The sequence below is a fragment of the Hippocampus comes genome, unplaced genomic scaffold (assembly GCF_001891065.2).
Source record: "Hippocampus comes isolate QL1 unplaced genomic scaffold, H_comes_QL1_v1.1 scaffold322, whole genome shotgun sequence".
Classification (NCBI taxonomy): Eukaryota; Metazoa; Chordata; class Actinopteri; order Syngnathiformes; family Syngnathidae; genus Hippocampus; species Hippocampus comes.
The window spans coordinates 1,447,625-1,473,373 of record NW_017805137.1 but is presented as its reverse complement, the minus strand read 5'-3'; the positions used below and the strand labels follow the sequence as shown (position 1 = coordinate 1,473,373).

General features: G+C 43.8%; 3 protein-coding genes across 9 annotated transcripts in view; 2 read left to right on the top strand and 1 right to left on the bottom strand.

Annotated features, from left to right (window-relative positions):
• The window catches only part of homer1b (homer scaffold protein 1b), a 28,177-nt gene extending 25,374 nt beyond the window's left edge, over window positions 1-2,803 (bottom strand). The window contains exons 1-2 of one of the 3 annotated variants that reach the window (XM_019866977.1): window positions 2,544-2,803; window positions 2,097-2,467 (exon numbers count right to left, since the gene is read on the bottom strand). In XM_019866977.1, the coding sequence (XP_019722536.1) occupies window positions 2,097-2,101 (5 nt within the window). In that variant the 5' untranslated portion in view covers window positions 2,102-2,467; window positions 2,544-2,803. The other 2 variants (XM_019866979.1, XM_019866978.1) reach the window with 2 other exon arrangements.
• Window positions 2,804-6,026: 3,223 nt separating this feature from the next.
• On the top strand, window positions 6,027-12,399 carry tent2 (terminal nucleotidyltransferase 2). Of its 5 annotated transcripts, none has more exons than XM_019866972.1 (15): window positions 6,027-6,069; window positions 6,414-6,539; window positions 6,826-6,915; window positions 6,992-7,235; window positions 7,307-7,418; window positions 7,484-7,566; window positions 7,661-7,718; window positions 8,420-8,486; window positions 8,575-8,651; window positions 8,738-8,866; window positions 8,951-8,994; window positions 9,777-9,913; window positions 10,973-11,064; window positions 11,819-11,898; window positions 12,008-12,399. In XM_019866972.1, the coding sequence occupies exons 2-15, from the start codon at window positions 6,442-6,444 to the stop codon at window positions 12,092-12,094; spliced, it is 1,398 nt and encodes a 465-aa protein (XP_019722531.1). In that variant the 5' UTR covers window positions 6,027-6,069; window positions 6,414-6,441; the 3' UTR covers window positions 12,095-12,399. The 5 variants fall into 5 exon arrangements, with proteins under 5 accessions (XP_019722531.1, XP_019722530.1, XP_019722528.1 ...); XM_019866971.1 differs by having other exon boundaries at window positions 7,484-7,572; XM_019866969.1 differs by having other exon boundaries at window positions 7,484-7,572; window positions 7,655-7,718.
• Window positions 12,400-12,555: 156 nt separating this feature from the next.
• On the top strand, window positions 12,556-25,158 carry cmya5 (cardiomyopathy associated 5). The gene is made up of 14 exons (XM_019866966.1): window positions 12,556-13,272; window positions 13,759-14,398; window positions 14,504-17,035; window positions 18,130-18,225; window positions 18,965-19,183; window positions 19,301-19,323; window positions 20,319-20,443; window positions 20,526-20,660; window positions 21,344-21,490; window positions 21,575-21,722; window positions 22,055-22,188; window positions 23,187-23,307; window positions 24,133-24,309; window positions 24,389-25,158. Exons 1-14 carry the CDS (start codon window positions 13,151-13,153, stop codon window positions 24,648-24,650), a joined length of 4,881 nt encoding a protein of 1,626 aa, XP_019722525.1. The 5' UTR covers window positions 12,556-13,150; the 3' UTR covers window positions 24,651-25,158.
• The last annotated feature ends 591 nt before the right edge of the window (window positions 25,159-25,749 follow it).

Below are 25,749 nucleotides of genomic sequence, written 5' to 3'. Positions count from 1 at the left end.
GGGTTGGAGTGGGGGTGGGGGGGGGCGCTAACGACACATGCCAACGCACCACGCTGGGGCGCGGTGGCCATCAGGAATTTCGTGAGATTCATGAACGGGCGGCCCATTTAAGGATCAGTCGATCCCGACCCCCAACCCCTTACCACCCACCTCCACCCTCCCCCGTTGGAGAATGACTCTCAGCCGTCCACACCAACTCGTTGAAAAGGCGCACGAAGGCCGCCATTCAAACTGTACTTTTGGGAAAATGGCTGCCATTGAAAGAGTTAATAAACAAAATAGGAGTCCTTTGTGTAAGTAGGTGTATTGCTCACTAAATTGGCCAGAGGTGTGAATTTGATTGTAAATGATTGGTTGTCTACAGTATTTGCGATTGGCTGATGACTAGTCCAGTTGTGCTGCCCTAATGAGGACAAGCATTGTGGATGGATGTTTAGCTAGTGCTCCGAACGTCAATACTCACATGCTGCCATGGCAACAAACATTTTTTTTTTTTGTCATTGGTTGACATGTAAGCATCAATGTTACCAGCCCAACAACAAACTGTAATAGGCTTGGCTTTGAAACGTAAAATAGGCTTCGAACTGGAGGTCACAGCGCCACTTTTAGACACCTTCCACCCGTCTGCGCAGGTACATACCAACACGTGAGGCATTCGCTGTGCCCTCAATCGCATTTGATCTGTTCCATTGTGGATCAATTGACTCACTGAGTCAGTTGCATAAGAGTAACTTAGTCACCAGCGTGGCAGAGCTCGGCAAGAGCTGCCGCTAGGTGGGAGACCGTTGGATGGAGGGATGATGTGCTGCCCACACTAGTGTGAGGTGTGAACGCGGTCCGCAGAAGCCTTCTGTGCATCATAGCTAATGCAGGAGTTTTGGCAGAAATTGCACCATGCCTCGCACCATATTATCAACCTCCTGGTGGGTCATTAATCCCACTAAACTGTGGGAGACATCTGTTAATGAAAGCAAGGCCTGGTGGGGGTTAGAGAAAACTGGGCTCAAGTTGGGCGGGTGGGAGCCATGAAAATGAGCGCTGTTGCACACCAAGCAGGTATATCTCGCGGGTGGGCGCATGTTGAGATATTTAAGGTCACCGCTGCTGCCATGGAGACAGGATGCCACTCTCAGTCACAGAAATAGTGTTCAGCATTGTTGCGACTGCGGTTCCAGCATTTAAAGACCCGGAACAGGGTGTAGAGCCAATTGCAGCATAGATGTCTGGCAACAACATTGGAGAAGAAATCATCTTGTTACTGATGCCCATGTTGAAAACTTACATAACTGTCTACAATGGAGGCTGGGAGCACACAGCGTGATGGTGAGGCGCCATCTATTTTATTGAAATACATTTCATCCAGATTGCTCATATGAGAGGATAGTTAAAGTTGACATTCACACCAACTACAGGTTTAGTCACTTTTACAGGTGTACAGTTTGTAAGATGAAGCCTTGGCAGAGGTTTGTGCTCTCAATGCACTTACACACCCATGTATCTTGTACATATTTTTTTTCCCACGTACCAGCCATTACATTAATATTTTTGATGTCCTCATTTAGCTACATAGATCAAAATATTCGGAAAGCCTCTTATCGGGGTGCAGTGCAGTTTGACACCCCTTATAGTTTGAAACTACTGTAGAACCACGGTAATAAAGCTTCTGTACACGGAATACCTACTGGACAGTTCCGATCAAAACCTAGCACAAGTATTTGTTCCAAATTTGTAGTGGAATTCAATGCCCTGGGTAACTTGTCACAATGCCATTTATATGGAACCAACTTTTGGACTTCCGTTTTGTCTTAGTTTGGGAACAAACTCTCAATTCAATGAGGATCATCAAAGTTAAAGGTAATGAATGCAACTTTGGATGTTGGGCCTCAAGTCTGGCTTACTAACAGACCTAATTAAGAGGAATAACATCCAATTGGACAGCATTTTATGATCAAACACAACACTCCAGCATCAATCTGAAGGTGCATTTGAACATTTTTTTTTCCCTAAGATAAAACGCATCCATTTGCGTTGTGTCTTTTCTGCGTTTTGCATGTCCGTAGGGTAGTGTGAACCAAGCTGCGATCATAATCACTTACCCCATTGTTGAGGTTGAAACGCAAGGCGACACCTCTGGTAACAAGAAGCAATCTCCCTCGGATCAGACGCTGCGTATATACGATGGTGTTGCGTCCACACTGCAGCTTCTCCTGCTTGATCACCGTCCGTTGCGTCTGCAGGAATGTGATGACAAGCCTTCCATCCCCCGCGGCTGGATGTCACTGCGCCGACCCACGCAGAAACGTCGCCGTGCGCATGGCTCCGAATCCGAGGCTCGTCCTCCCACCCGGCGCTGGAGCTGGAGAACCGACGAGGTGCCCGCGAGACGGTGGCGTCAATGACCAATTCCGAGCTGGAGGAGGAAGAAGAAGGGGAGGCAGAGGAAGGTGGAGAAGCCCCGCTGCGTGGACTGGGAAAGACAAACCAGAGGCGGTTGATAACACAGCAGCATCACAGTGTCCACCCGCCTCCCTCTCCCTTATTACCATTGGCTCACAGGCTACGCCCCCACGGTTCTATGAGTGCATCATTTCTGCGCCTAGCTGCAGTCGATGTTTATTATTTATCGTCACAACGCATGAAAAAAACATACGTTTGGAAGTGTATCGTAAATGTGTGATTAGGTTTCCACATCTGGTGGCGAATAATGATAATGCATCGTCCGTCCGCCTTCCTCCCACGGAGCAGCGTGTCACTATCCGACTGAGCACCTCAACGCACCGTCCTCCGCAGTGACGTCACCGTGTTCTCAAGAGACTCGTTTCTTTTTTGAGGCATTGTTGACCAAGTTTCTTGGGAAGTAAAGTTGCACCGGAAACACAATTAGAAACACCTGCGTAATCTAGGTCGATTTGCAGCGGAAATTAAATACGCCACCACTCCAATTAATTTTGCTTTACTTGAGTATTTGTTTCTATGAAAACTTTTTACTTATATCCCCCCGCCACCGACTTTTTACTCATTACTTTCTCAAAAATGGACTTATGTGTTTCAACCTCAGCAGATGAAAATGCAACAAAAAAAAAATCAAAGAGCGGTAATGTCAAGCACAATTAAGATCTTGATGTATTGAAATTGAGTCTTTTCGGCGGAAAATAACAGGGACAGCATCGACACTGGAGGAACGGGAACAACGGAGCGTTAAGCATGAAGGCAAGGTATATCCATGCTCTGAGCCCAGCCACGGGCAATGCCTTTGTTTTTGTTGTATACTGGAGACATTGGGCTTCTGAGCAAAAGATGAACATGAAACTGAAGGGAACCCCCTAGAAACAACCAAGAACTGAAAGAGGCTGCAATAGAGGCCTGAAAAAGCATTTCAAATGAAGAATGCAACAGGCTGTCGAAGTCAATAGGTTGCAAGTAAGGGTTGTGCCACCAAGTACAAAATATTAATTCACTTTGATTTAATTTAACAATGTCTATTCCAATACTTTTGATTACGTAAAAAGCGGGTGGCTCCAAACAAAACTGCTGAGTTGTTACTTAATACTCATCTAGATGTAAACACCATGGCATAAAAGCTGGAATTCTCAACTTTTGTCTGACATTCTTTTTTTGATCTGAAACAAAATGCCTTGTGTATACTGTATATGAATTAGATGTGTTGGAGGAAGGAAACATCTCAAGGACTGGAGTTTGAGACCCCTGGTTATATGTGTGGCTGTGTCACTCAAAACCCACAAATGTATTTGTAGCGCGTGAAAGACGGTTGACATGACGAAGCCATCCACCATGAAATCTGCCGAACAGAGCACAATTCTGTTTCCAAAATGCTCTGGAGTTTGTCCAAAAATAAATTGAAGCAGCTTATTCCTCAACTCGTCTGATTGGCAGCAATGTTTATGACGCTGTGTGTGTTGTCATCAGTCATTTTTTCCTGAGATGAGTGGGTGTGCAGCAATCAAAAAGCGGGCTCGTACTTGAATAATGAGTCACAATTCCTACATCACAGTATTTCTGCACATGTTTGCCTTTCAAAGGCTGTTGTATGTGACAAACCGCATAAATGTCAACTTTAATCCATGTCACTGACTTATTTTCACTCATGATGTGCATAAAACAGTGGAAAAAATGGACTTCGATGGAATGTCCCCCTGTTATAGTCAAAGTTATAACTGCTGCTAGTTGGGTGATTTGGCCCTAGGTAAATTAAATGAAATTGATCCCCCCCCCCCCATGGGTAAAGTAAGTTTGAGTTTGATTAGGAGTCTTATTAACTGACAAAAATTGAACATTGATTTTAAAAATTGGAGCATCATGGTGGTGACGGTTAAGCACGTCCGCCTCACAGTGCAGAGGTCATGGGCTCGATTCCAGCCCGTGGCCTTCCTCTGTGGAGTTTGCATGTTCTTCCTGTGCTAACGTGGCTTTTCTCCGGGTACTGCGGTTTCCTTCCACATTCCAAAAACATGCATGGTAGGTTAATGGAACACTCTAAATTGTCCCTAGGGGTGATTGTGAGCATGAATGGTTGTCTGTCTTTGTGTGCCCTGCGTTTGGCACACCCATTTCAGGGCACGCCCGCGACCCTTGTGAAGATAAGCAGATTATAAAATGGATCTATGGATAAAAAAATGGAGCACTAGCATAGAGCGAGGTGAAACTCCCTGTCTGGGTAAGATGCCCTTTGCTCACGCCACATCCACAATTCCCATCCTAACCACTAGACGGAGCCAATTTAAATAACCGCTGATTCCCTGGACCAAAGGGGCATAATCAAATTTTATTCAGCCTTGAGGTTGGCGGGAATTCCAAAGAACTGATTTTGAGATAAGTTGATGTAATATTATGACACAAAAAAATAAGGCTTTGTGTTATTTTGAAAGGAAACGCTGACAAAAAAATATTATTATTATTATTGCACTTTGTATACAGCAGTGGTTGTTTAAAAGTGCTCTATAAATACAGTTGAGAGTTGAGTTGATAGTATTATTATTATCATTATTTTTATTATTATTATTACTATTATTATTATTATTAGACACGTGGTTACTTTGGTCATGAGTCAGTTCAATATTCATTGTGGTTCCTACTTTTCAGTTGCTTGTTCTCTATGGCAAAATAATGTTGATAAATAAACCCGAATACGTGTGGAAAAAAAATCTTTTGTTTCTTTTTACTGGGCATAATTCACAGGGACCTAAAGCAAAGGAGGGGAGGGGTTTATCCTGGTTTTGATCAGGCCTTTACTGGGAGATGGGCTCTGCCCGCCCTGGACCCCATAAACCGTTGCTATTCCATCCATCCATCCATCCATTTTCTGATCTGCTTATCCTCACAAGGGTCACAGGGGATGCTGGACCCTATCCCAGATGTCTTCGGGCAGTATGCGGGGGACACCGTGAACTGGTTGCCAGCCAGTCGCAAGACGCACATAGACGAACAACCATCCGCTCACACTCATACCTGGGGACAATTTAGAGTGTTCCATCAACCTGCCACGCATGTTTTTGGAATGTGGGAGGACACCGGAGTACCCGGGGAAAACCCACACAAGAACGGGGAGAACATGCAAATTCCACACAGGAAGGCCGGAGCCGGAATTGAACTCTGAACCTCTGCGCTGTGAGGCAGATGTGCTAACCAGTCGACCACCGGGCCGCCCCCGCTGCTATTCTCTTACCCTGATTCAGGTCCCCATGGAATTAACCTGTAAAAAATGCTATATATACTATATAAAATATATATAGTTAATTATACACTAATGATTCATTCAATCATTCTCACAGTATGTAAGACTATCTCAACGATTAGTCTTATTTAAATACCAAAATGTGCCAAATCTTGCTGGCCATTTATTTAACATTACTTGGCTACTCTTGCAACGAAGAAAGAAATTGTTTAGTTTAGTTGAGTTGAGTTTAGTTTAGTATGACAAAATTCGACAAAATCCAATTTTTTTTTTTTTTTTTTTTTTGTCGAAAAGTTGCTACGTTCCCTTTAATTTAAATGCATTACGTCACGACAACGCGAGATAAAACGAACAGGAAGTGGTTTACATTTGGAATGGTGGGTGTTGAAGGCGTGTGATTTTGGATTCAATTTTAAAACAACCGGTTTATTTGTGGAATAGTACTGTTATGGTTCCCATGTCTAAATGGTCGATCGAGGCGCCACCGGACAGAAGATTTTATGATATTGTTGTTATTTTATGAGGTGGACGCTTTGTGGTAGCTGCCTGCTAGCTTACTACATACAACCTCTTCGGGAGGAGTTTCTGATTCTTTGGAAACGTCATGTGCAATTTTCATTAGCCTTGCAATTGACTAGTGACCTCTTAGTTGTTATAATTTTTACTGTGCTGTTTTCATGTCTGCTCCTTTCCCTCTTGTTCCATGTACCCTCGATTCCAGTGGTGTTAACGCTGAGGCTTCTTGAGGCATGTTCCCACAGGGCGCATCAACGACACAGCGGTCACGCTACAGGCCAAGGCCCGATTCCATGGATCCATACTTTTACCAACACGGAGCAGTCGACAGGTGAGCATGACTGAGTGCCAGAATTGTCGTAGGATTGTGGGATTATAGCTTTATTTTTGTGTGTTACAGTTATCCAAAGAGTATGGTTTGTTCCAGAACTTTAATAAAGTTTGGAATATTCAGCTTTTGGTGGAAATTCCGGGATGAACAGAAAATGCACGTTAATACCTTTGCAGGCAAATCTATGAAACTGGAAAATTGTGTGTTGACAGCCGGGGACTTTTCCACTCCCTCTGAAACAAATGTTTTAACTGCTTAACATCTAGTGTTATGTGTTTTTAAACAGCTATGATGTTCGTGCACATGACACCTTGCCTCCTTATGACTGGAAGCCTTGCCCATCGCCCCCTCCTCACACTCGGAGAGATTGGCGCAAGTATGTCGACTTGTCTCAAAGATTCTGACCGACAGTTATAGGCATTTGTGCTTTTACATCTCACATGCTTTTCCAGGAGGAAACACGAGGACTACGGCTCCCCGATTGACAAGCGCCGACGTGGTGATGACTCACCTCATCCCCCTTCAGGACATTCTCTCATTTGTCACCCTCGTCATCGCTCTTTTAGCCCTGACCCAGGCTTGGCAGGCTCGTCCAGATCATCCTCTGGTTTTGATCACCCGCATTCGCGTGTGCACCCTTGTGTACCTGCGATCCCACGCAACTCCATGAACCATCATGTCCACGATAACGACCAGGTATCACAGAATAGTGCAGCGCATTATTGCACCAAGTGTGTTTTCATGTTTGCCTGTTACTGTGCCCTCAGCTAAGTTTTCAAGTGGCCTGTCTATTCGAGATGTGCCAGCAGCAGCATTCGGATTTATGTCGGAAAGAGACATGCAGAAGTTTGCTACAAGAAGACATGCGTGTCTGCACAAGTGTGTATTAATGACTCTTTCACTCGGTTATCCTTTCGTCGTCACTGCTTTGTTTTTTCTCACAGTGGGGCAGCTCTATATGACGGGATCTACCATGAGTGGATTAGCCTGCCGGAGCAGTGACGCCGATTTGTGTTATGTCCTCCATGTAAGTGTAAATGACTTTGGACTTCTTTTGTTCCTCTGCCTTTTGCAGTTTGTGCCATCGAAGATTTGCTCACATCATCTCATTTCTGTTTCAGAAAAAAATGGATCCAATTGCTGTACTCTCTTCCCTCCAAAGGATTATGAGTTCAATGAGTGAGTACAAAAGTCATCTCAGCAGCTATTACCAGACCCATCATACTCATTAAATTATAATTCAGTTAGTCATCGTTTAATCAGTGGGTGTTAGAAACCTAGAACGAAGCATTAGGGCCACACTGGAGAGGAAAAAAAAGTGCGATTCAAAAACAAATGAATTGAACGTGATATAATCAAACCGTGCTTCCATATTTGACACAGCTTTTGTTGTAGGGCGTCATGGGAAACTGGTTCTGGTCCTAGCTGACTTGGGGTGAAACGCAGACTACGCCTAACTGGTCGCCAGGCAATCACAGGGCACATATAGAGAAATATGTCAATGCCATCTTAGCTTTGTGCTCAGCTGTCAATGAAATGAACAAAAGTTGTGAAACTGCTTCTTTTGAAGACCACGCTGACCACCGAGTGGCATTGCCACTAACAGCCAGAATGACTCAACCAAACTGTGACCACTCTTAGTGGTGGATCATTCGGCTTCTCCGTCGAACGGCCCAGCTAGCGTCAAGACCAAATATGAAACCACTAACCACTATCAGTCTAGCGAAACTCGCCATCCGTTTGTCGAAAACACTAGTTTCGTAATCGGACAAAAATCATCCCAGTTCCCGCACCACAAGGTGGTGCTCTTTCCTCAGGGGGATAAAATGTTTTTGAAGGTAGGACTTGTTGTCTAAATCCTGCGCTTCATTTCTTGCTAGATTTAGTTGAGCGAGTACGGCTGATCAGAGCCACAGTGCCGATCCTCAGGTTCAAAGAGAAAGGCAGGTAAGGAGCGACACCTGTCATGGTCTGTGGGTTTCACATCACGCGCTACCATTTTAAGACTGAACCGCGTGTGTTGTTCTCTCTTTAGCAATCTGATGTTTGACCTGAATGTCAACAACATCGTGGGCATCCGAAACACATTCCTCCTGAAGAGCTATGCTTATGGTAACCGTTCATCTAATTCAGAAGTCAGTTCCGTTAGTTAGAGGAAGGCTAAATTTATTTGCTCATGTGACCGTCTGTATTTCAAGCTGAGCCCAGGATACGTCCCCTCATCCTTGTTATTAAGAAGTGGGCGCGGCACCGTCAAATCAACGATGCCAGTCAAGGAACGTTAAGCAGCTACACATTGGCGCTGATGGTGCTGCACTACCTCCAGAGTCAGTATACACACTACACATTCGTATTTGTATTCCACCCGTTTATATCCTCATTCCAGGCTAATTTCTTGTTTGCCGTTTCAGCCCTCGAAAAGCCAGTGATTCCTTCACTGCAGATGGACTTTCCAGTAAGTTTCCCCACTCTTTGGCAGCTTGGGCCCAGATTCATTAAGCAGCGAAAATAGAGCAAACGGTTAGCGTTTAATTCACAAAAAGCGCGCAGTTGGTGAAATGCGTCACTACTTGAGATAACCAAGCAGAATGCGTTTCGTTGTGGCGGTGCTATTTGCGTGCATTGAAATGAGGTAATCTGCATACAAATCGCCCACCTCTATGCAAACGAGCCTCATTGCTAAACGTGTAATTCATTAACACCGGCGCTAATAGCCACACTCGGTTTGAGTGAAGCAAATCACGGCTATCGAAAGACTTGGTGCTCCTCTGTGGAAGCCTCCTTTTTGGGGGGCGGGGGAGATGCATTACAACCTGTGACGTCTGAGCAGTTTGAGGAAACGCTCCGCATGTACGTGACATTGTCCAAAATCACATTGACCGTCCTCTTGTTCTACCTGTCGCTATGCATCACCGGCATAGATAGATGAGCAAAGATACATTGTGGCGATAGGTGACGGCACACCTTCAACGCCCATACTATGAGTTAGTTTAACATGACACGAAATATGCTATAAAAATACCTTCTTGATCCTTTGCGAAACATTTAACAACGCATGTACTGCACAAAAGAAAGTCACGTGGGAACATCACAGGAGAAAACAAGTCAGGTTAAGTCTAATCGGGTTTGTTTGTTTTTTTCCTGTCTTGACATGGCCTTTGCAATGTACTTGTAACCATAGAACATGAGTGATATAATATCCTCTTCAAGTTGTAAATATCTTGTCTTGGTTTTTAGGAGTGTTTCGATCCCTCTTTGGAGATTGACATGATCCCTGAAGCAGCCCAAAACATCCCCCGCTACCATTCGCGAAACCAGTCGTCGCTGGGAACGCTGCTTCTGGGGTTTCTCGGATATTATGCGACGCAATTCAGGTGTTCGACATTACCCCACACATTACATCGCCGGTTCTTGTGCGTCTCAATTTTCTGTTGTGCTTTTCCCTGCCCGCTGTGTATTCCAATCGCCTCGCCACCTGCCCCTTTCTCCCGCTTCCTCTGTCATCCTTCCCCTTCGTTATCATGTTTCTGCTTGAGTGCCAGAGGCAGGTGTGACCTTTGGCTTTACGCAGCACTAACCTGATGTTGTTATGGTGCGGGCTGTTCATAACATGGCACAAGTGCCCAAGCTGCATTTTGATTTGACTTGGGTTGAAATTCAAATTGCGTTAACCATGTAGAGTACTCAAACACATTCCTTGTATGTTGAGGGTTTCTTCTTGTTTGTGCAATACTGCTGTGTCCTGGCCTTCGCTTTAATAGACCCTGTGTCATGATTTAATCGCCAGGTGTGTTGTCCACCTGATCTCCAATGCTAACTTTTACTTCTGACAACATATATATATTTTTTTGTCAATGTTTTGTTTACTTTGATCTTTACTATATGACGATAGATACCTTTCTGTGTGTAATAAAAATAATGCATATGTTTACATAAAAGGACTTTTCTACAAATATCTTTGACTTCTGATAACCCGTATCCTCTGTCCTTGCGTGAGTAAACACCCTTGGCCTCTAGTTGCAGAAATAGTAGCTCACCTAACTACTGAATCTGTTATACTACTGTTTTTTAAAAATTTATTGAATACTTTTCCAAAAGACGATATTCATTATCATGGATGAAGTTCATTACCCAAGTTTTTCATACATAAGGATGATTCATCACTGATTCACCCGGAAGTCAGAATGTAGAAAATAAACATTCTTGGCACCGACGATAGCATTTTCTTGTTGTTTTGCATAATAGAAGACAAACATTGTTCCATGAGTCATTTGTGACTCTAAACCAAAAGCTCCCCTAAAAACATTGAAGTAGGCCACAACATCAGGTATAGGCGGCCAATCTAATGAGATCCAACAGAGATATTCATTCACATTGGGAGGGTATTGGTTCCAATTGCAACTAAATCATGTTTAATCTTATCCGTAATGCAGCTGGAACAACAACGTGATTTCTGTTCGAGCCGGCAAAGCTTTACCCAGGCACCATCATCCAAATTGGAAAGACAAACTCATATGTGTGGAAGGTAGGCATGTTGTCAGTTGTACTACCGCAATGTATTGATGGAAAAAATTGTCAGAGTAATTCGTGTCAGGGGAGAGGACGTATTGGCATTTTCTCTGAATTGCTCAAGGAAAATAATTTGAAAATGTTAACCATTTATTTACAGGGGTGTGTAGTACAAATTTGTGCGCTGCGGAGTGCCATTCTGTTTCTGAAATGCATATTTTGGAACTGCCTCTGCAGACCTGTTTGCATTCAAGGGGAAGTCAAGTTAAAGGTTTTCTTAAGTTATATGCGCCTTGACCAATTGAAACATAATGTTTTTAAGCAGGAAAAGCCATCCCATTTTTATCTATCTCAGGGGGGGGGGGGGTCGTTTTGTCACTTGCTGTCGACATCGTCCGCCCAAGGGTTCACCTGTTTTCTGGATTTAGTCATGTGACTTTGGGAAGCTGAGCCCCAAGGCGGATTCATGTCATTTTCTGTCGACAGCAAAGTGGTTGACCCTGGGATGGATCGTAACGGGTGGATTTTGCTATCGCATTCAGATTCCATTAAAAAAAAAAAAAAAATACCATGTTCACTCATTCTAGGTGCATATTATTTAATAGAACATTTTTGATTTGAGTTCCCATTCGTGAAAACCGACAACTTTGAATGTTATCGCTGGTTCAAGGCCCCCCAGTCACCAATCTTAGGAGATTTTTCACAAATTGTCACTGTTCTCAATGTGAATATTTCTGAAAGTGACTTGATTTCCTGGCATTCTCTTTCAGAGCCGTTTGAGAAGAAAAATGTTGCACGGGCAGTCCACAAACAGGCCAAATTCGATTACATTAAATCACAGTTTTTCGAGGTTTGTGGGGAGATGGGGAGGTCGTTTTTGAAGCATTTTTAAAAAAGTGAAACAGTAATCCTTTTGTTCCTGTTTTGATGCTCATTTTGCATGTTGTCTGTGTACGCAGTCCTGGCTAATGCTACGGAGGGAGATGGACCTAAACTCCATTCTTCCTGTACAAGAGATCATTGATGAGGAAACATCCTGGCAATAAGGAGTTGCTCACCTTTTCACACAGTGACACCAGATACATATTACTCAAAAAGTCCCAGTCCGCTGCAGCTTTATCTGATTTGTTTATACTTGTTATAAAGACTTTATTGTGATTTTTGTATTGCTCTTGTCATATTCCCACATCTTTTTTTTGTACATGTTTGTATGATTGTTTTTTTTATGTTAAATTAAATCTACAGAGTCCATAAGATGACATGGAAGAAAAAAAAACCCATCTGTATTCTCCCGCAATGTTTGCGTTCCCTCTTAAAACCTGACCCACAATCATTGGAACGCAAATTTTCTTGATTTTGTTTTTCCATGTCACCTCATGGGCCCCGTATGAATCAAAATGGGTGATCTTCTTGAATTGATTGTGAAGTATACTGGATTTTATACTTCGGTAAAAAGCAACGCAATTTTTTTTTCTCCACCCACTACGAAGATCCAAACTAGATTGAAAATGAACAAATTAACCTGATGACTTGTAGCATCTAACTGCACACGGGTTTCTTTTAAATCGGGAGAGAGAAAGATTATGGATCAAATGAAGTTCGTTTTTTTTTATATTTATGAAGCTTTCAAACTGTTGAGAGGAAAGACAAGTGTGTATGTATGAGTGGCCCTGAAGCATTGCCAAAAACAGCAGGGGAGACGAGGGAGTAATGTTTCAGCACATGGCCTATATTTAGCAAAAGGGATTTTGATCTTAAAGTTACACGACTCCACCTGCAATTTATTTTGTACACATTGATGTCCACAACATGTACGTTAGCCTAGATTGCCGCAAACGTTTTGTCAGAATGTAGTTCATGCATTCAAATCTTTGCGCCCGATTTACACCCGGTGAGATTGAGCACCTTCCTTTCCACATATACTCAACACACCGCTCTTTTCCTTCCCCACTTAGTCTATTTCTGTCCTGAGCTGAGTCAGATGGACCCCTCCCCATTTAGAATGACACAAACAGAACAGATCAAAGCTCCTGAACTCGAGAGTGGCTGAAAACAAGAAGACCCGAAAGGAAAAAAAATACCCAGTAAATTCCCAAGGAATTATGGAGGAATGTGAAAGTTTGGATTCCGAGAGGACGGAGTTGACTGAGTTCCAGTGTGAGGCTTCCGATGTCATCAGCCAGGAGGATGAGGAAGAGGACGAGGTGGAGGAATTGCGAAACAGGTGCTTAACACACCCAACTGGACCAAATACAAACATGGCGATCCTATCGATTAAATTTGTCAAATACTTGGTAGCTTATATTAGTGCGCTTTGTTCTTTCGCTATTTCCTTATTGTTAAAAATTCACTGGCTGGAGAGTGTGATCCGGGTTGCATGAGGCAGGACCCCGGTGTTGGAGTAATCAACTCAAATCAATTAATCAATCTATTCATCTGCTAAAATGTGACATTCCAAGGAGTTTATGCACTTAAAGCAACCTCATTATGCCAGTATTTTTTCACATTTATCACGGTGCGTGCTACACATCCTCGCTCGCCTCCTGTTACATCATGATGTCTTGGATTCCTTGCACATTCTATTCAGAACTTTCCTATTGCATCACTCAATAGTCAAAGGTGTAAGCGCATGTTGCTGATCCCAGTTTGACGTCTTCCTTTGGGCGGCTCAAACGTCTCCTCTCAAAAGCTTCTCGTTTTCCCTTTATAGTCTACGGGAAATTGTCCAGGATCAGTCCGTGAAGCCCAGACTCCAGTGCCTGATGGTGGATCCGTCATTCTCCATGGTGACCGTCCAGAGTGAGGACAGCGGTATTGTTTGGGAAACGGCCTCCAGTCGCTGTTCTACTCCTTGGGCCTCTGAGACCAGCTCCATCTCTGAAGCCTGCAGCATGGACGGGTCTCAGGGAACCGCCGGGAAAGTCACCATCATCTTTGATGAGGACAAAATAGTCCGCAGGAGAACAAGGTCGGGAAGGAGCAGTAGGTTGAGGGACAGGCTAAGCAGATGTGGGAGTTCAAGGTCAGCCTCAGCTCTGGGAGTGGAGAGAGCAGAGATGGCAGAGGTGTCGCTTCCCAATGTCAAAGAGCAGCAGAACGGACCCGAGACAGCTTTGGGAGAAATCAAAAACAAAGATCAGCAGTTGTTTAGTTTGATTTCAGAGGGGTATGAGATTCTTAACATCAGGGTGACATCCAAACTTCCCACAGTGGATGAAGAGGAGAGCACAGAACTCAAGGACAACTTGTCTTATCTTGACCAAACCTCTAAGATCAGGTCTCGAATTCACTTCGAGACCACACAGAATCTCGGTTCACCTCAGGACGTGGAAATGCTGGAATGCAATGAGGTAAGCTCAATGTAGTAATAAATGATTTCATTTGTCCAATGAAATATTTTTTATGGCTCTTTTCTTCCTCTTTTAATTCATTTAATGATTCTGATCAACCAACAGCCTTCAAAGGATGACACTGGGTCTTCAGTAGACACTGAACTGAGACATGCGTCAATTCCGCAAGATGGCTCCAAAGACATTGACTACTTTGAGAAGTTTACCCTGGTGGATGAGGGGGTTCCTGGACAAAAAGAGCCACCCCTTCAAAAGGAGGTGGTCGAACCTGCGACGGAATGCAAAGTGGAATTAATGCCCGTAAAGGTAGTCAAGGACAGCCCATCTGAGTCAGAGGACTCCTTTGTCTTTGTGACAGAAAAAGAGATAGTTGAGGAACATCTGGATGAGGTCTTCTATGGAGAAGGAGCCCCTTTAAATGCCATGGAGCAAAAAGCAGATGAGGGGGTAGAAAAATCAAGAGTGGGAAGAGAGAGCCAGAGATCCATGAAGGAGAGCGGCTCAGTATTGTTTGGAAGTGAAGAAACCACCCTCACGCCGATTTATATCTCCCCTGGACCCCCTAAGATCATTGATCCCATTCTGCTGGAAGAACCCACCGCCATGTCCTTCATGTACTCTGACCTTTATGCGGATGCCGTGGGCGAAAGGAGAAAGAGCGACGAGGAATACTCCGACGCAGAGAGCGTGACTTCTGAAAAATCATTGAGGAAACGTTTGTCGGATTCGGAGGAGGCAGACGGGTACCTGGAAAAGTTCATTTTGAAAGACGAAACCCCCACAGTGGACCTTTTAGTTGACTCGGTGGAAGATAAGAAGGAAAGGAGGAAGGTGTGGTCACAGAGTAAGTTTGAAATGACAGGGTGTCTAACGAGAGCGGTGGAACAGGAAGAAGATGACATCAAGACGGAGGCCGCAAAACAAGCAGTTAACACTGCAGTCGTAGATGATACAGCAGCAGCAAGGTCTGACAAGCAAGTTCCAGACATGGAAAGGGCAGAGTTACACCACTCTGAGGATACTGAAGAGCAGCCTGTTCCTGTAGATTCAATTCACGAGGAGAGGCCGAAGAAGGAAAGGGTTCAAGCTCAAGATGGAACTCCCGACGGCTTCACTGACACACCTCAAGAGTTTAATAGCTTAAGAGTAGAAGCAGCAGAGGCGCACCAACGAAATGAGCAAGGTCGTCATCAAACTATGACGAAAACCCAAGAGCTGCCTCAAACACATGCGGTGCAGGAACAGGAACGTGAAATGCCACCTACTGTTACAGTCCTCGACCTTCAACAAGAAGATGAAGTAGGTGAAATTCGTGAGAAGGCTGCAGCTGTGACACCGATTGTGGCAGTTGTTGATCAGGACAACCAGGACGAGATCCCAGCAATCGAGGCAGAGAAAAAATGTTCAGTTGAAATGGAGACACGAGAAGAGAAGTCACCATGTAATCAAGAGGAGCTTGATCCTGACCAACCGGCAGCAGTTGAGTTCGTTACTGTCTGTGAGCCCAGGGTGAGCGCGGTTGTGAAGGTAACCGAGAAGACAGCTGATGAAAAAGTGACGCGGACTAAGGTTCAGATTGATCTCCAGGAGGTAACGAGTCTTCCGCAAACAGAAACAAGAGCCGATGTGTCGCCATTGAATGTTGCCGTAGACGAGTCGGCATGTTTTGTTCCTGATCAGGGCTTGGAGGTCAAAACCAAAATTAAAGAACAAGATAGAGATTCAGGTCAGCCACAGCGGGAGACGTTTGAATTTAAGAACCAGACACCTTCAAAAGGCAACAAGGCCAACTCCCAAAAAACTGAAATGGACGACGACTTGATTGTCTTTGTCCCCAAAGGCCAAGCTGTGGAGATGGACATAAACATGAGTCCGTTCTCAGAGAACATTGCAAAAAGTAATACAGGAACCCGACCTGATCTCGACACAGAAGGTGAACATCTACCTTCATCTGAACCTGACATCACGGAAGCAATACCAACGCCTCAGCTGGAAGAAGAACCGATTGGACAATCGGAAACATTGAAGATGATGGCCCCGCCTTCACCTTCAGTGGAAAAGGCGGAGATGGAAGAACCAAGGACAGAGCCTGACAAAGAGGAGGGTCTTTTCTCCCCTCTGAGGAGCTACGCCCCACAGGAGGATTTATCTCTGCCGCCTGAGGACGACCTACAACCAGATATTGCAGATGTCGAAAAAAAGAAAGACATTGTCCCAGAAAGTGACTACATGAGCACAGGCCGAGACATCGGTCTTAACAGTGAAACCGAGGATGGAAAAAAAGCTCAACATGAGACACCTGAAGACGTTCCAGATTACGAGATGATTAATGAGGAGGACATCAGAGAGCTAGTCGAAGCTGAAGTAGAGGAACTAGTGTCAGTCTCTGTTCGGGGGATTGAGTTGGAGGAAGAGAAGAGGGACGTGGGTATGTTTGAAGACAAAGATCTCATTGAGGCTGATTATGACATCATTGATGCCGAGGAGCAACGGCAGGCCCAATTGGCCGCTGAGCTTCAGGGGATGGATTGGTTCTGTCTCACCTGCCAGTGTTTGCTGTCTAAGAACGACTGGGATTGTGGGGACCATGATGGCCACGACGTGCTTGCGGTGGACAAAGCCTTTGAGGACATCAGGGTAAGAAATCATTTGGGTATATCAATGTTATTTATTTGGCCTTTTTCTTTGAGACAATTTACTGTGGCTTTGTCAGTGTGATTGTGCGCACGAATGGTCGTTCATCTGTGTCTGCCCTGCGATTGGCTGGCAACCAAGTTCAGAGCGTACCTGGCCTACTGCCCGAAGACAGCCGGGATAGACTCTGGCACGTTTAGAAAATGGATGGATGTGTGTGGTACCGTTGTTGAACTATACATTTTTGATGCAGTTTTATACAGTTATTATAATGCAATGATATATGAAACAAATGATACACGACCCCAATTTAACCAATGCCACCCAAAGCAAAGATTCACAAAGCTGCAGATAGCTATGCTATCGTACTGTACTCTGAGTCGCTACACTGTAGGATCCTGTGCTGTGCTATTCAATGATGCACTTGGTAACATGATGCTATTCCATTTACACTTCTGTCTTGTGCAGTCGAAAGTGATCCATCATTACGGCTCAGCCATAAATTTACAAGTATCTGATTTTGTAGTTTATACATAATGGGGACTAGCTAAACATTTGTCTTTTAGAGAAACAGTTCATATTTTGGCATTTCCGTTTATAGTACATTCTGATATCATGTGCATTATTAGTGCATAGAGGTCCAGTTGTCTAACTGTGTTGACCGTTCATGATGGCATTAAGTTTTTGCTGTGAACTTTTTCCAAATATGCGCCAGCTGGAAAAAGAACGCATTTGCTGTGAACTTTTTCCAAATATGCGCCAGCTGGAAAAACGCACGTTCACGTGATGTAACGCTCTGCATTGATCGCTGGAAAAGGTCCTCTGCCACGCCATCGAGTGATCTGTGATCTGTTGACAGAGGCAGGGCCAACACAGGGTCAGCCTTGTTTTTAGTAGTGTCGTTTTACCTACAGTGACTCGAATTGGTACGACATCTGCACAATCGCTCAAAACGAAAGGACTTTTTCTTAGACCAAATAACCGTGGAAAGAAAACCCCAAGTCATCTACTTCCAGAGAGTAATGGAAATGAATGAATGAATGAATGAATGAATGAACGGAAGTGTGACTCGGTGTTGATTGTCTGCCATGTAACAGGAGCGACTGAGTGACTGGATCTCCGAGCTGCAGGGGAGGTCGGAGAACATCGAGGACCTGGTGTCTGAGCTGGAGTTGGCCTACCACTCTGTGGAGGTACAGATTTCAAATTTACTGTATGGGCCAACTATGGGGGCTTTGTTGTTTAATCCGAACCACCGACCATCAGCTGCATCTTTTTGTTGCATGAATTTGGCTGTTCCCCTCGCCCTTAAAAATTGGTTCAAAAGAACTAATGACGTTTTGCAAAAAAAAAAAAAAAAAAAAATTACATGTAACATTTTTTAAAACTGTGAAGTGGTTAATTATGATGAATACCTTTCTGTCCATTTAAAAAAATCAAACATGGCACAAAAGTTAGCCAAAGTTAGCCTGTTTGGATAAAATTAGTTATTCAAGTATTATTTTTGCCATATGGTGATTAATTATCGAGTCACCCTGTTGTTGACATGGATTATTGATCGCAGCCTCAACTTTACTTTGTCATCTTCTAAATTTTTATTTATTATCTTATGAATGGGAGTGATGATGAATCAAGAATCAATGAATGAAGTGTATGTCAAGTGCTTTCATTTCACAGCTGCCACAGCCGAAGCAATGCCACAACAGTCGGTAGACTTGCGCAATGCATTGACATCCCATATTGTCTCAAAAACCGAATGTCATGATGCACTTCTTGTAACTGATCTCATTTCGATTGTTCACGCTTCCTTAATGTTGTGGCCAGTCAAGATCGGTCAAACTCCGGTTGATTAACGCAGCCTCGGTTCGTTAAGAATGTTTTGTGCGCTGCTCACGAGCTCGCGTGGTCCGCCCTCCCTCCTCTGCCATCCAGCACCAGTGTGTTGAGACCGAGGCAGCCATGCAGACGCAGAATGACGAAACGATGGCTTTGGTGATGGCGCAATACAACGACATGTCCGTCAACATGGAGGAGGAGAAGAAGGTCAAGCTGGAGCAGCTGTACGACCAGATCGTCTGCTTCCAGGAGAGCATCGACTCGGCCAAAGCCACCTTGGAGACCACGGCCAGAGAAGCTGAGACGGACGCTCGGGTATGGCTTCGGGTTTGATCGCTCGCTATTTATGTGCAAGCTACGACATTGCTGATGTTTTTCCAAGTATGAGTCAATTCTCCGATATCACGTCTCATCCATGTATTTTCCCTTCAGACCCCTGAGGACATTCATGCAAGGTAATATGCCTTCTGTGGCATGCGAAAGAAGTGCGTAAGTGCTAGAAAACACACTGGCTGCCCACAATGTGAAGTATGAGAGCTTAACATGAGAGCCAATTGCAAAAGCTCTCATGACAGCAACACCACCACATCATCGGATGATCATTTTGCCCAATATATAAGCAGGTGCATCTCAATAAAATACAGCATCCAGTGTATTTATTTCAGGTGTTCAATTCAAAAAGTGAAACAAATATTCCGGATTCATTGAACACGGAGTGCAATGATGACATGTTTTTATCATGTTGATCACACTGGTCAACAGCAAATTTTGATCCGAGATGGATTTATGTGTCTCGAAAATGCATTTTTGATGCTGATTTTAAAAACAGCATTTCCTTTTTTATTTTTTTCCTAGCACATCAGGTTTGAGATATTTTCTTTTTTGCACAATACGGATTTGACCACGCGTTGTAATTTATCTGTTGTTTCAGAAAATAATTTCACCTCTTGCTGAACCTAACCCTTAATTCATAAATATTACTTTATTGCATATAATGTACTGTAATTGCTCTTGTTGATATTATTATGGCAAGCGTTGATGTGCTTGAGAAAAAAATGAGGGCAGATTTGAAATCAGCTACAAAAAAATTGTTTTCTTGCATCTCTGATGCAAAAATTTTGTAAAGATTTGCCGGGTAATTGTGCTCTATTTTATAGCTAATGAAAACAATTCACAATCCCAAGAAATTGCAAGGTTACATGAATAATTTATTTTAGAAAAGAAACCTGCTATGAATTGGCCTTCTGAAAAAATATTTTGCATGTTAAATGAATTAAACATCTGTAACGAATGAACTTTTCAGTGGTACCGGTATTGAAATTGACCGCGATGCACAAATATGTCGGTAACATAAACTATGTGAAACACACTGCATGATTCAATCAAGTTCTTCACCACACCACAGCTTCAAGCATATGTCCAGAAAGAGTGTAGCTTGTTGTGTGGTCAGGCTAAAGGCAGCTTTGGAGTCGACCATGTCCCTGGAGTTGGGCTCCAAGGGATTGCTGGTGTTCGAGGATTACGCCAAAGGCAACGCTTCCAGCCCACATCTCGCACAGCGAAAAGGAATTCCAGGTGCGCGGATGCACGTGCGCACCATAGTGGGTTCAACCTGCGTGGCGCACAGCAATAAATGTGTCCCCGCTCTGCGCTGCAGTCCCCCAGAGGCCCACGCTGCAACCCCAGGAGGCGGGATCAGCTACCAGTGCCAGCGTCGCCGTTTACTGGATGGTCAACCCCGGGGATATCATCGACTGCTTCCAGGTTTACTGCATGGAGGAGCCACAAGGAGGTAGATCATATATGGAGACACTTTGCTCAAGTGTCCCCCATCGGTGTACACGAGTAGAATATACAGAACTACTAATGCAGTATTATATTTGGTATTTTTCTATCTTTCACTGGACGTTACAATCGCCTACGCAAGATACTTAACAATGATGACGATGCCAATGAGAATTTTTTTTTTTTTTTGGATACCCTATTCAGGAATTCAGTGGAATGGTGTAGGACTTTCAAGACTTTGTGTACAAATTATATACCGCCGCTATTTAAGGGATCAAAAGTAATGGGACAAATAAACAATATAAATCAAACTTTTTATTATTTTTTGGTTTCTTTCGCAGTATGTTTCGGGTTATTGTCCATCTGCACTGTGCGGCGCCGTACGATGAGTTCTGAAGTGTTTAGCTGAATACGAGCAGATAAGATCACTTGAAACACTTCAGCAGTCATCCTGCCGCTTTTGTCAGCAGTCACATCAATAAACGCAAGGGAAGCAGTTCCATCGGCGGCCATTCGCGCCAACCAGGCCGTGGAACAGCTGAGTTGCCAATTGTCCCATTACTTTTGATTCCTTATAAAGCGGGAGCCACCTATCCAAATTGTTGTCATTCTTACACCGTTCACCTATTCTGGATGTAAATTCATGATGATTGTCAAGTTTTAATTGAACTGGAAGTGTGTTGTCCACAGCTGTGTCCGAGGAGTACCGCGTGACGGTGAAAGAGAGTTATTGCGTCCTGGAAGAGCTGGAGCCAGATAAGTCTTACAAAGTCTGGGTGATGGCTGTTAACTACACGGGCTGCTCTCTGCCCAGCGAGAGGCTCGTCTTCACCACTGGTCAGTTGCGCACCTTGATGCATTCATGAAAGCAAGACATTATAGCTAAGGAGGACTTTTTTTTTTTTTTTTTTCTTTTTACAGCTCCGTCAGTGCCCGTGATGGACAGCGAGCGATGCACCGTCACGTGGGACTCGGCCATGCTGAGATGGAACCCGGCAAAACAGAATCCTGGACAGAGTTTCATCTTGGAATACTGTCGCCAGTATGAGCTGGAAGGAGACGGGCTGAGGTGGGCAGTGTTAGATTTCTGACTTTATTTAGCAAATTCCACTCAAGTCTTTGGCTACCATGATGATTTTACTTGATGAGCAAGATGTTCCTTATAACCTAAACGGAATGAAACTCTTCATGGAATTGCTTCCGGCTCTCTCGGCACCTTTTGTCAAAATGACTGCTGTGAAAAAAAAGGTCATTGAAAGCGACACGGATTGTGGTGGCCTCAAGATTTTGCACAGTACGGTTAAATGTGTGTGTGTGTGTGTGTGTGTGTGTGTGTGTGTGTGTGTGTGTGTGTGTGTGTGTGTGTGTGCGCGCGCACATCCTCTTTTGCTCTTCCTCTAGATCAATTGCTGGCATAAAAAGCTGTGAACATGGAGTTCGGCTGCAGCCCAATGAGAATTATCTCTTTTACATCAAAGCGGTGAATGAAGCTGGAGCCAGCGAACAAAGCGAGGCTGCTCTCATTTCAACCAAAGGTTCCAAATCATGTCCTCGTACATACTCGATGTGGCGCATTGCACGATCGGGCTGACCGATTTTGAAAGATGATCTGATTATGATTGCCACCCACCCCCCTGCACCCCCTCATTCTATATAGAACAACTGAGCAACATTGTGCTGAGAGATGTTTCCACAATCGTTTGACAATAATATTTCTAAACCTTGTTGATAAACACGGATATATTATTACTTACTGTGTATAGCTGACGGAGTTTTTAAAACGGACAGGTGGGCCACGTCGTTTGGAGATGTTGTGACAAATGATTACATTTTGGGTTGGATTACACCGGTCTGCATCAAAAAAATAAAATAAAAAGAAGACATCAATATTCTACCAAAATTACAATGAGAAAAAAAATCAGATTTTCATTGAAAAAAAATGGTTTTCCTGCACTTTTTTAAAAAATGTCAAAGCTTGGAGTGCGGGGCGTGTACAGAGAGAAACTACTGGTAATGAGATATTTGGATTCTTCATCCAAAACTGCCCAAGAAAATGTTGGCTACCGGTACTTTGTTTCCGCAGTGTTTTTGTATTTTAATGTTTGCAATTAACAAATTACTGTAAAGGGGGAAAAATCCGAATAGATTTATCAAGCCAATTTTAGGAAAGAACGTTCTTAAAGACCCCAACAAATGTCAAAGGACATTTAATTATTAACGTTTTCAGGGACAGCGGTTACGACAGTCGACAGCTTATCATGGTGTCAGGTTACAGGGTGCTTGAAAGGGTTAAAACAAGAATGATAGTCATAGATTTGTACCGTGCTTTTCTTAATAATTAAAGATGCTTTATATATGTGTACTGTCAATACTGATGCTGGATTAAAGAACAGAGCGGGGGGGGGCCGTATGTGACTTGCGGGCCATACGGTACTTTAACTTAATCACAGCATCCTACTGTGCAACCGAAAGAAGTGTCCTAACAGTGTATTTTTTTTTTTTTTTTTTAATGTAACTATTTAATTGCTTTCAGCAACAAGGTTTCATTTGCTGGAAGCTTCAGCTCATCCTGCTCTGGTGCTGTCAGAAGACCAAACCACCGTTTACTTGTCCCAAGATGCTCATCAAAAACACATTTCATCCACAGAAAAACAGTAAGTAAAGTACGGTATATGTTGAAGTCCAAAATAGATGTTCAATTTGGAGTTCAACCTACATTTTTCTGGCGAGATGGTCAAAACGGTCCGAAACAAAACATCGTATGATGCCCTGCGAGACATAAGTCAGCTAATGAGCATGTTATCTTTGTCATTGTTTTTCCCCCTCCCTCCAGTGATGAAAATAATAAAGTACAAATGAACGGGTATGAACTACACAATTGACTGAATGTCAATTGCGTACACAATTTATTCTTCAAGGCGGCCCGGTGGTCAACTTGTTAAGCACATTGGCCTCACAGTGCAGAGGTGCAGGGTTTGATTCCAGCTCTGGCCTTCCCATGTGGAGTTAGCATGTTCTCCCCGGGCCTGCGTGGGTTTTCTCCGGGTATTCCCGTTTCCTTCCACATTCCAAAATCATACATGGCAGGTTAACGGAACACTCTAACTTGTCCCGAGGTGTGAGTGTGAGCGCGGATGGTCGTTCGTCTATGTGCGCCCTGCGATTGGCTGGCATCCGGTTCAGGGTGTCCCCCGCCTACTACTAAAAAAGCCAATGAAAGCGTTTTTGGATGTATTTGATGTTGAAACACTTGACGTCAGCACTATTGAATATGGAATGAAATGGAGCCATGATTGCAAGGCAGGTTTTCTCATATCCAGCATCGGTAACCTTTGACCACAGACACACTCCCATCCATGTCGAAAGACTTCCCGGAAGAGTGGAAGCTTTTACTATCTCTCACCGTTTTTTTCTGTTTTCACTTCCTGTTTGTGTGTCTTTGTAGAGAACATCCATGCAGTGTATTTTCTCATTTCCAGGCCCCCGTCCATCAGAGGTGAGTTATTACCAGCGAGGGGTCACCACTACTGGGAGACTACGGTGTCAGGATGTGCAGCTTACAGGCTTGGGGTAGCGTACAGCTCAGCCTGGAGAAAGTGCCCATTGGGGGAAAACAAACTTTCATGGTGTTTACAGTGCATCCCGTCGCCATCCGGGTACGTTGAAATACAAACGTCTGTCTGTATTGGATACTGAAATTGGTCTAAGTGTCTGCTTGCGGTTGTGTTCATTTAGTTGCAGGTACCAGATGCTCCACGGTGCCGCTCAGTCCAGCATCTTTGTGATAGAGTCGCCCGAGCGGGTGGGCACGCTCCTGGACTACCAGCGGGGTCGATTGCACTTCTACAATGCGCTAACGGGTCAGTTGTTGGGCTCTTTCAAGCATAACTTTACAGGGGTGTGCCATCCTGTTCTGGCCTTGGATATGCCGGGTCGATTGGAGGTCGGTATGGTGCCGCAGGTGCCAGAGTTTGCCCAAGGTAAAAGAGGTTGTTGATTATGATGAAGCTTGCTGTCATGCAAAATCATATGTTGAAGTCAAGGACTTGATTGAATCGGTCCTCCTTGTAAAAATGTTATAAAATTGTAAATATCAAACCACTAGATGACAAGTTCATCAGGATGTGAAAGGCAACTGGACTGACATGAAGTTCATAGAAGTGAGTTCTTCACATTGTTGTTTGCTGTAAACTTTAGACAGCATGCAATTTTTGAACTGCTTTGTAATTATTCTGTTTTCCTACACCTTCGTGACAAACTTTAAATTCTAATGTTCGAAAATGATTCATTTAAAGCCTCTTGTTGTCCAAGTTGAATCTATTAGTGAATTATAGTGCAGCACTTGTTTTTCTTATTGTGAATATGACCGTTTTTGTATGAAGATTTTTGTAAACATACGTAATTGATTATGTGTTTTTGTTTCTGGGTACTGTTTCCAATTTCTTTCCTTACTGGAATCAGATATTGTTGAGATGAATGAACACGATTATTTTTCTATTTGCTCAGCTGTAGTTTTGATTCAGTCCACATTACCAAGTTTGAACACAAGGTGGCACTACTATATACGGGAATTTTAGTGCCGATTAATTCTGCTTTGTAATACGCAATACGGACACACGTCCTTAACTCTTTTACCCTAATTACGTGTGGATGATGCCAGTAAAACTCAAAAGGTTCAGTTTCCCAGCACGGGCCATTTGGATACCTTATTTCACCAGTGGCATTTAACACGCTTGGTTGTAATTGGGCGGCGGGGAAAATACACATTTTGTTGTGGTTTTGGGTAATGCTTTGTTCACACACTCCCTAAATAAGCAGCCAGGTCTCAGCAGGAGTCTGTCTCTCTCATGTCAACAATAGCCGGGACACTATCTGATCTTGACTTGGCATCATTTCCTCTCAATTAGTCTCACTTGTTTTCCATAGCCAAAGGCCAGGCGCAAACAAAGCGCATTCTGTGTTCCAAACAAGTAAACAGACCATCTCACTATCAAAGGCATGGCGATGGCTTCAACTGCCGCCCACGCAATTCAAAGCAGAGCTTAGTTGTCATAACTGAAAGCAACATCAACAAAAAAAAAAAGATTACATTCAAC

What these genes read in the sequence shown, in the direction of transcription:
- tent2 (XM_019866969.1), top strand. Translation starts at nt 6,442, where the DNA reads ATGTTCCCACAGGGCGCATCAACGACACAGCGGTCACGCTACAGGCCA. An exon ending in GTTATGTCCTCCATGTAAGT is followed by an intron (nt 7,573 to 7,654) that starts GTAAATGACTTT and finishes ATCTCATTTCTG; the next exon opens with TTTCAGAAAAAAATGGATCC. An exon ending in CAAACTCATATGTGTGGAAG is followed by an intron (nt 11,065 to 11,818) that starts GTAGGCATGTTG and finishes ATTCTCTTTCAG; the next exon opens with AGCCGTTTGAGAAGAAAAAT.
- cmya5 (XM_019866966.1), top strand. Translation starts at nt 13,151, where the DNA reads ATGGAGGAATGTGAAAGTTTGGATTCCGAGAGGACGGAGTTGACTGAG. An exon ending in CTGGAAGGAGACGGGCTGAG is followed by an intron (nt 21,723 to 22,054) that starts GTGGGCAGTGTT and finishes CTCTTCCTCTAG; the next exon opens with ATCAATTGCTGGCATAAAAA. An exon ending in TGCATCCCGTCGCCATCCGG is followed by an intron (nt 24,310 to 24,388) that starts GTACGTTGAAAT and finishes GTGTTCATTTAG; the next exon opens with TTGCAGGTACCAGATGCTCC.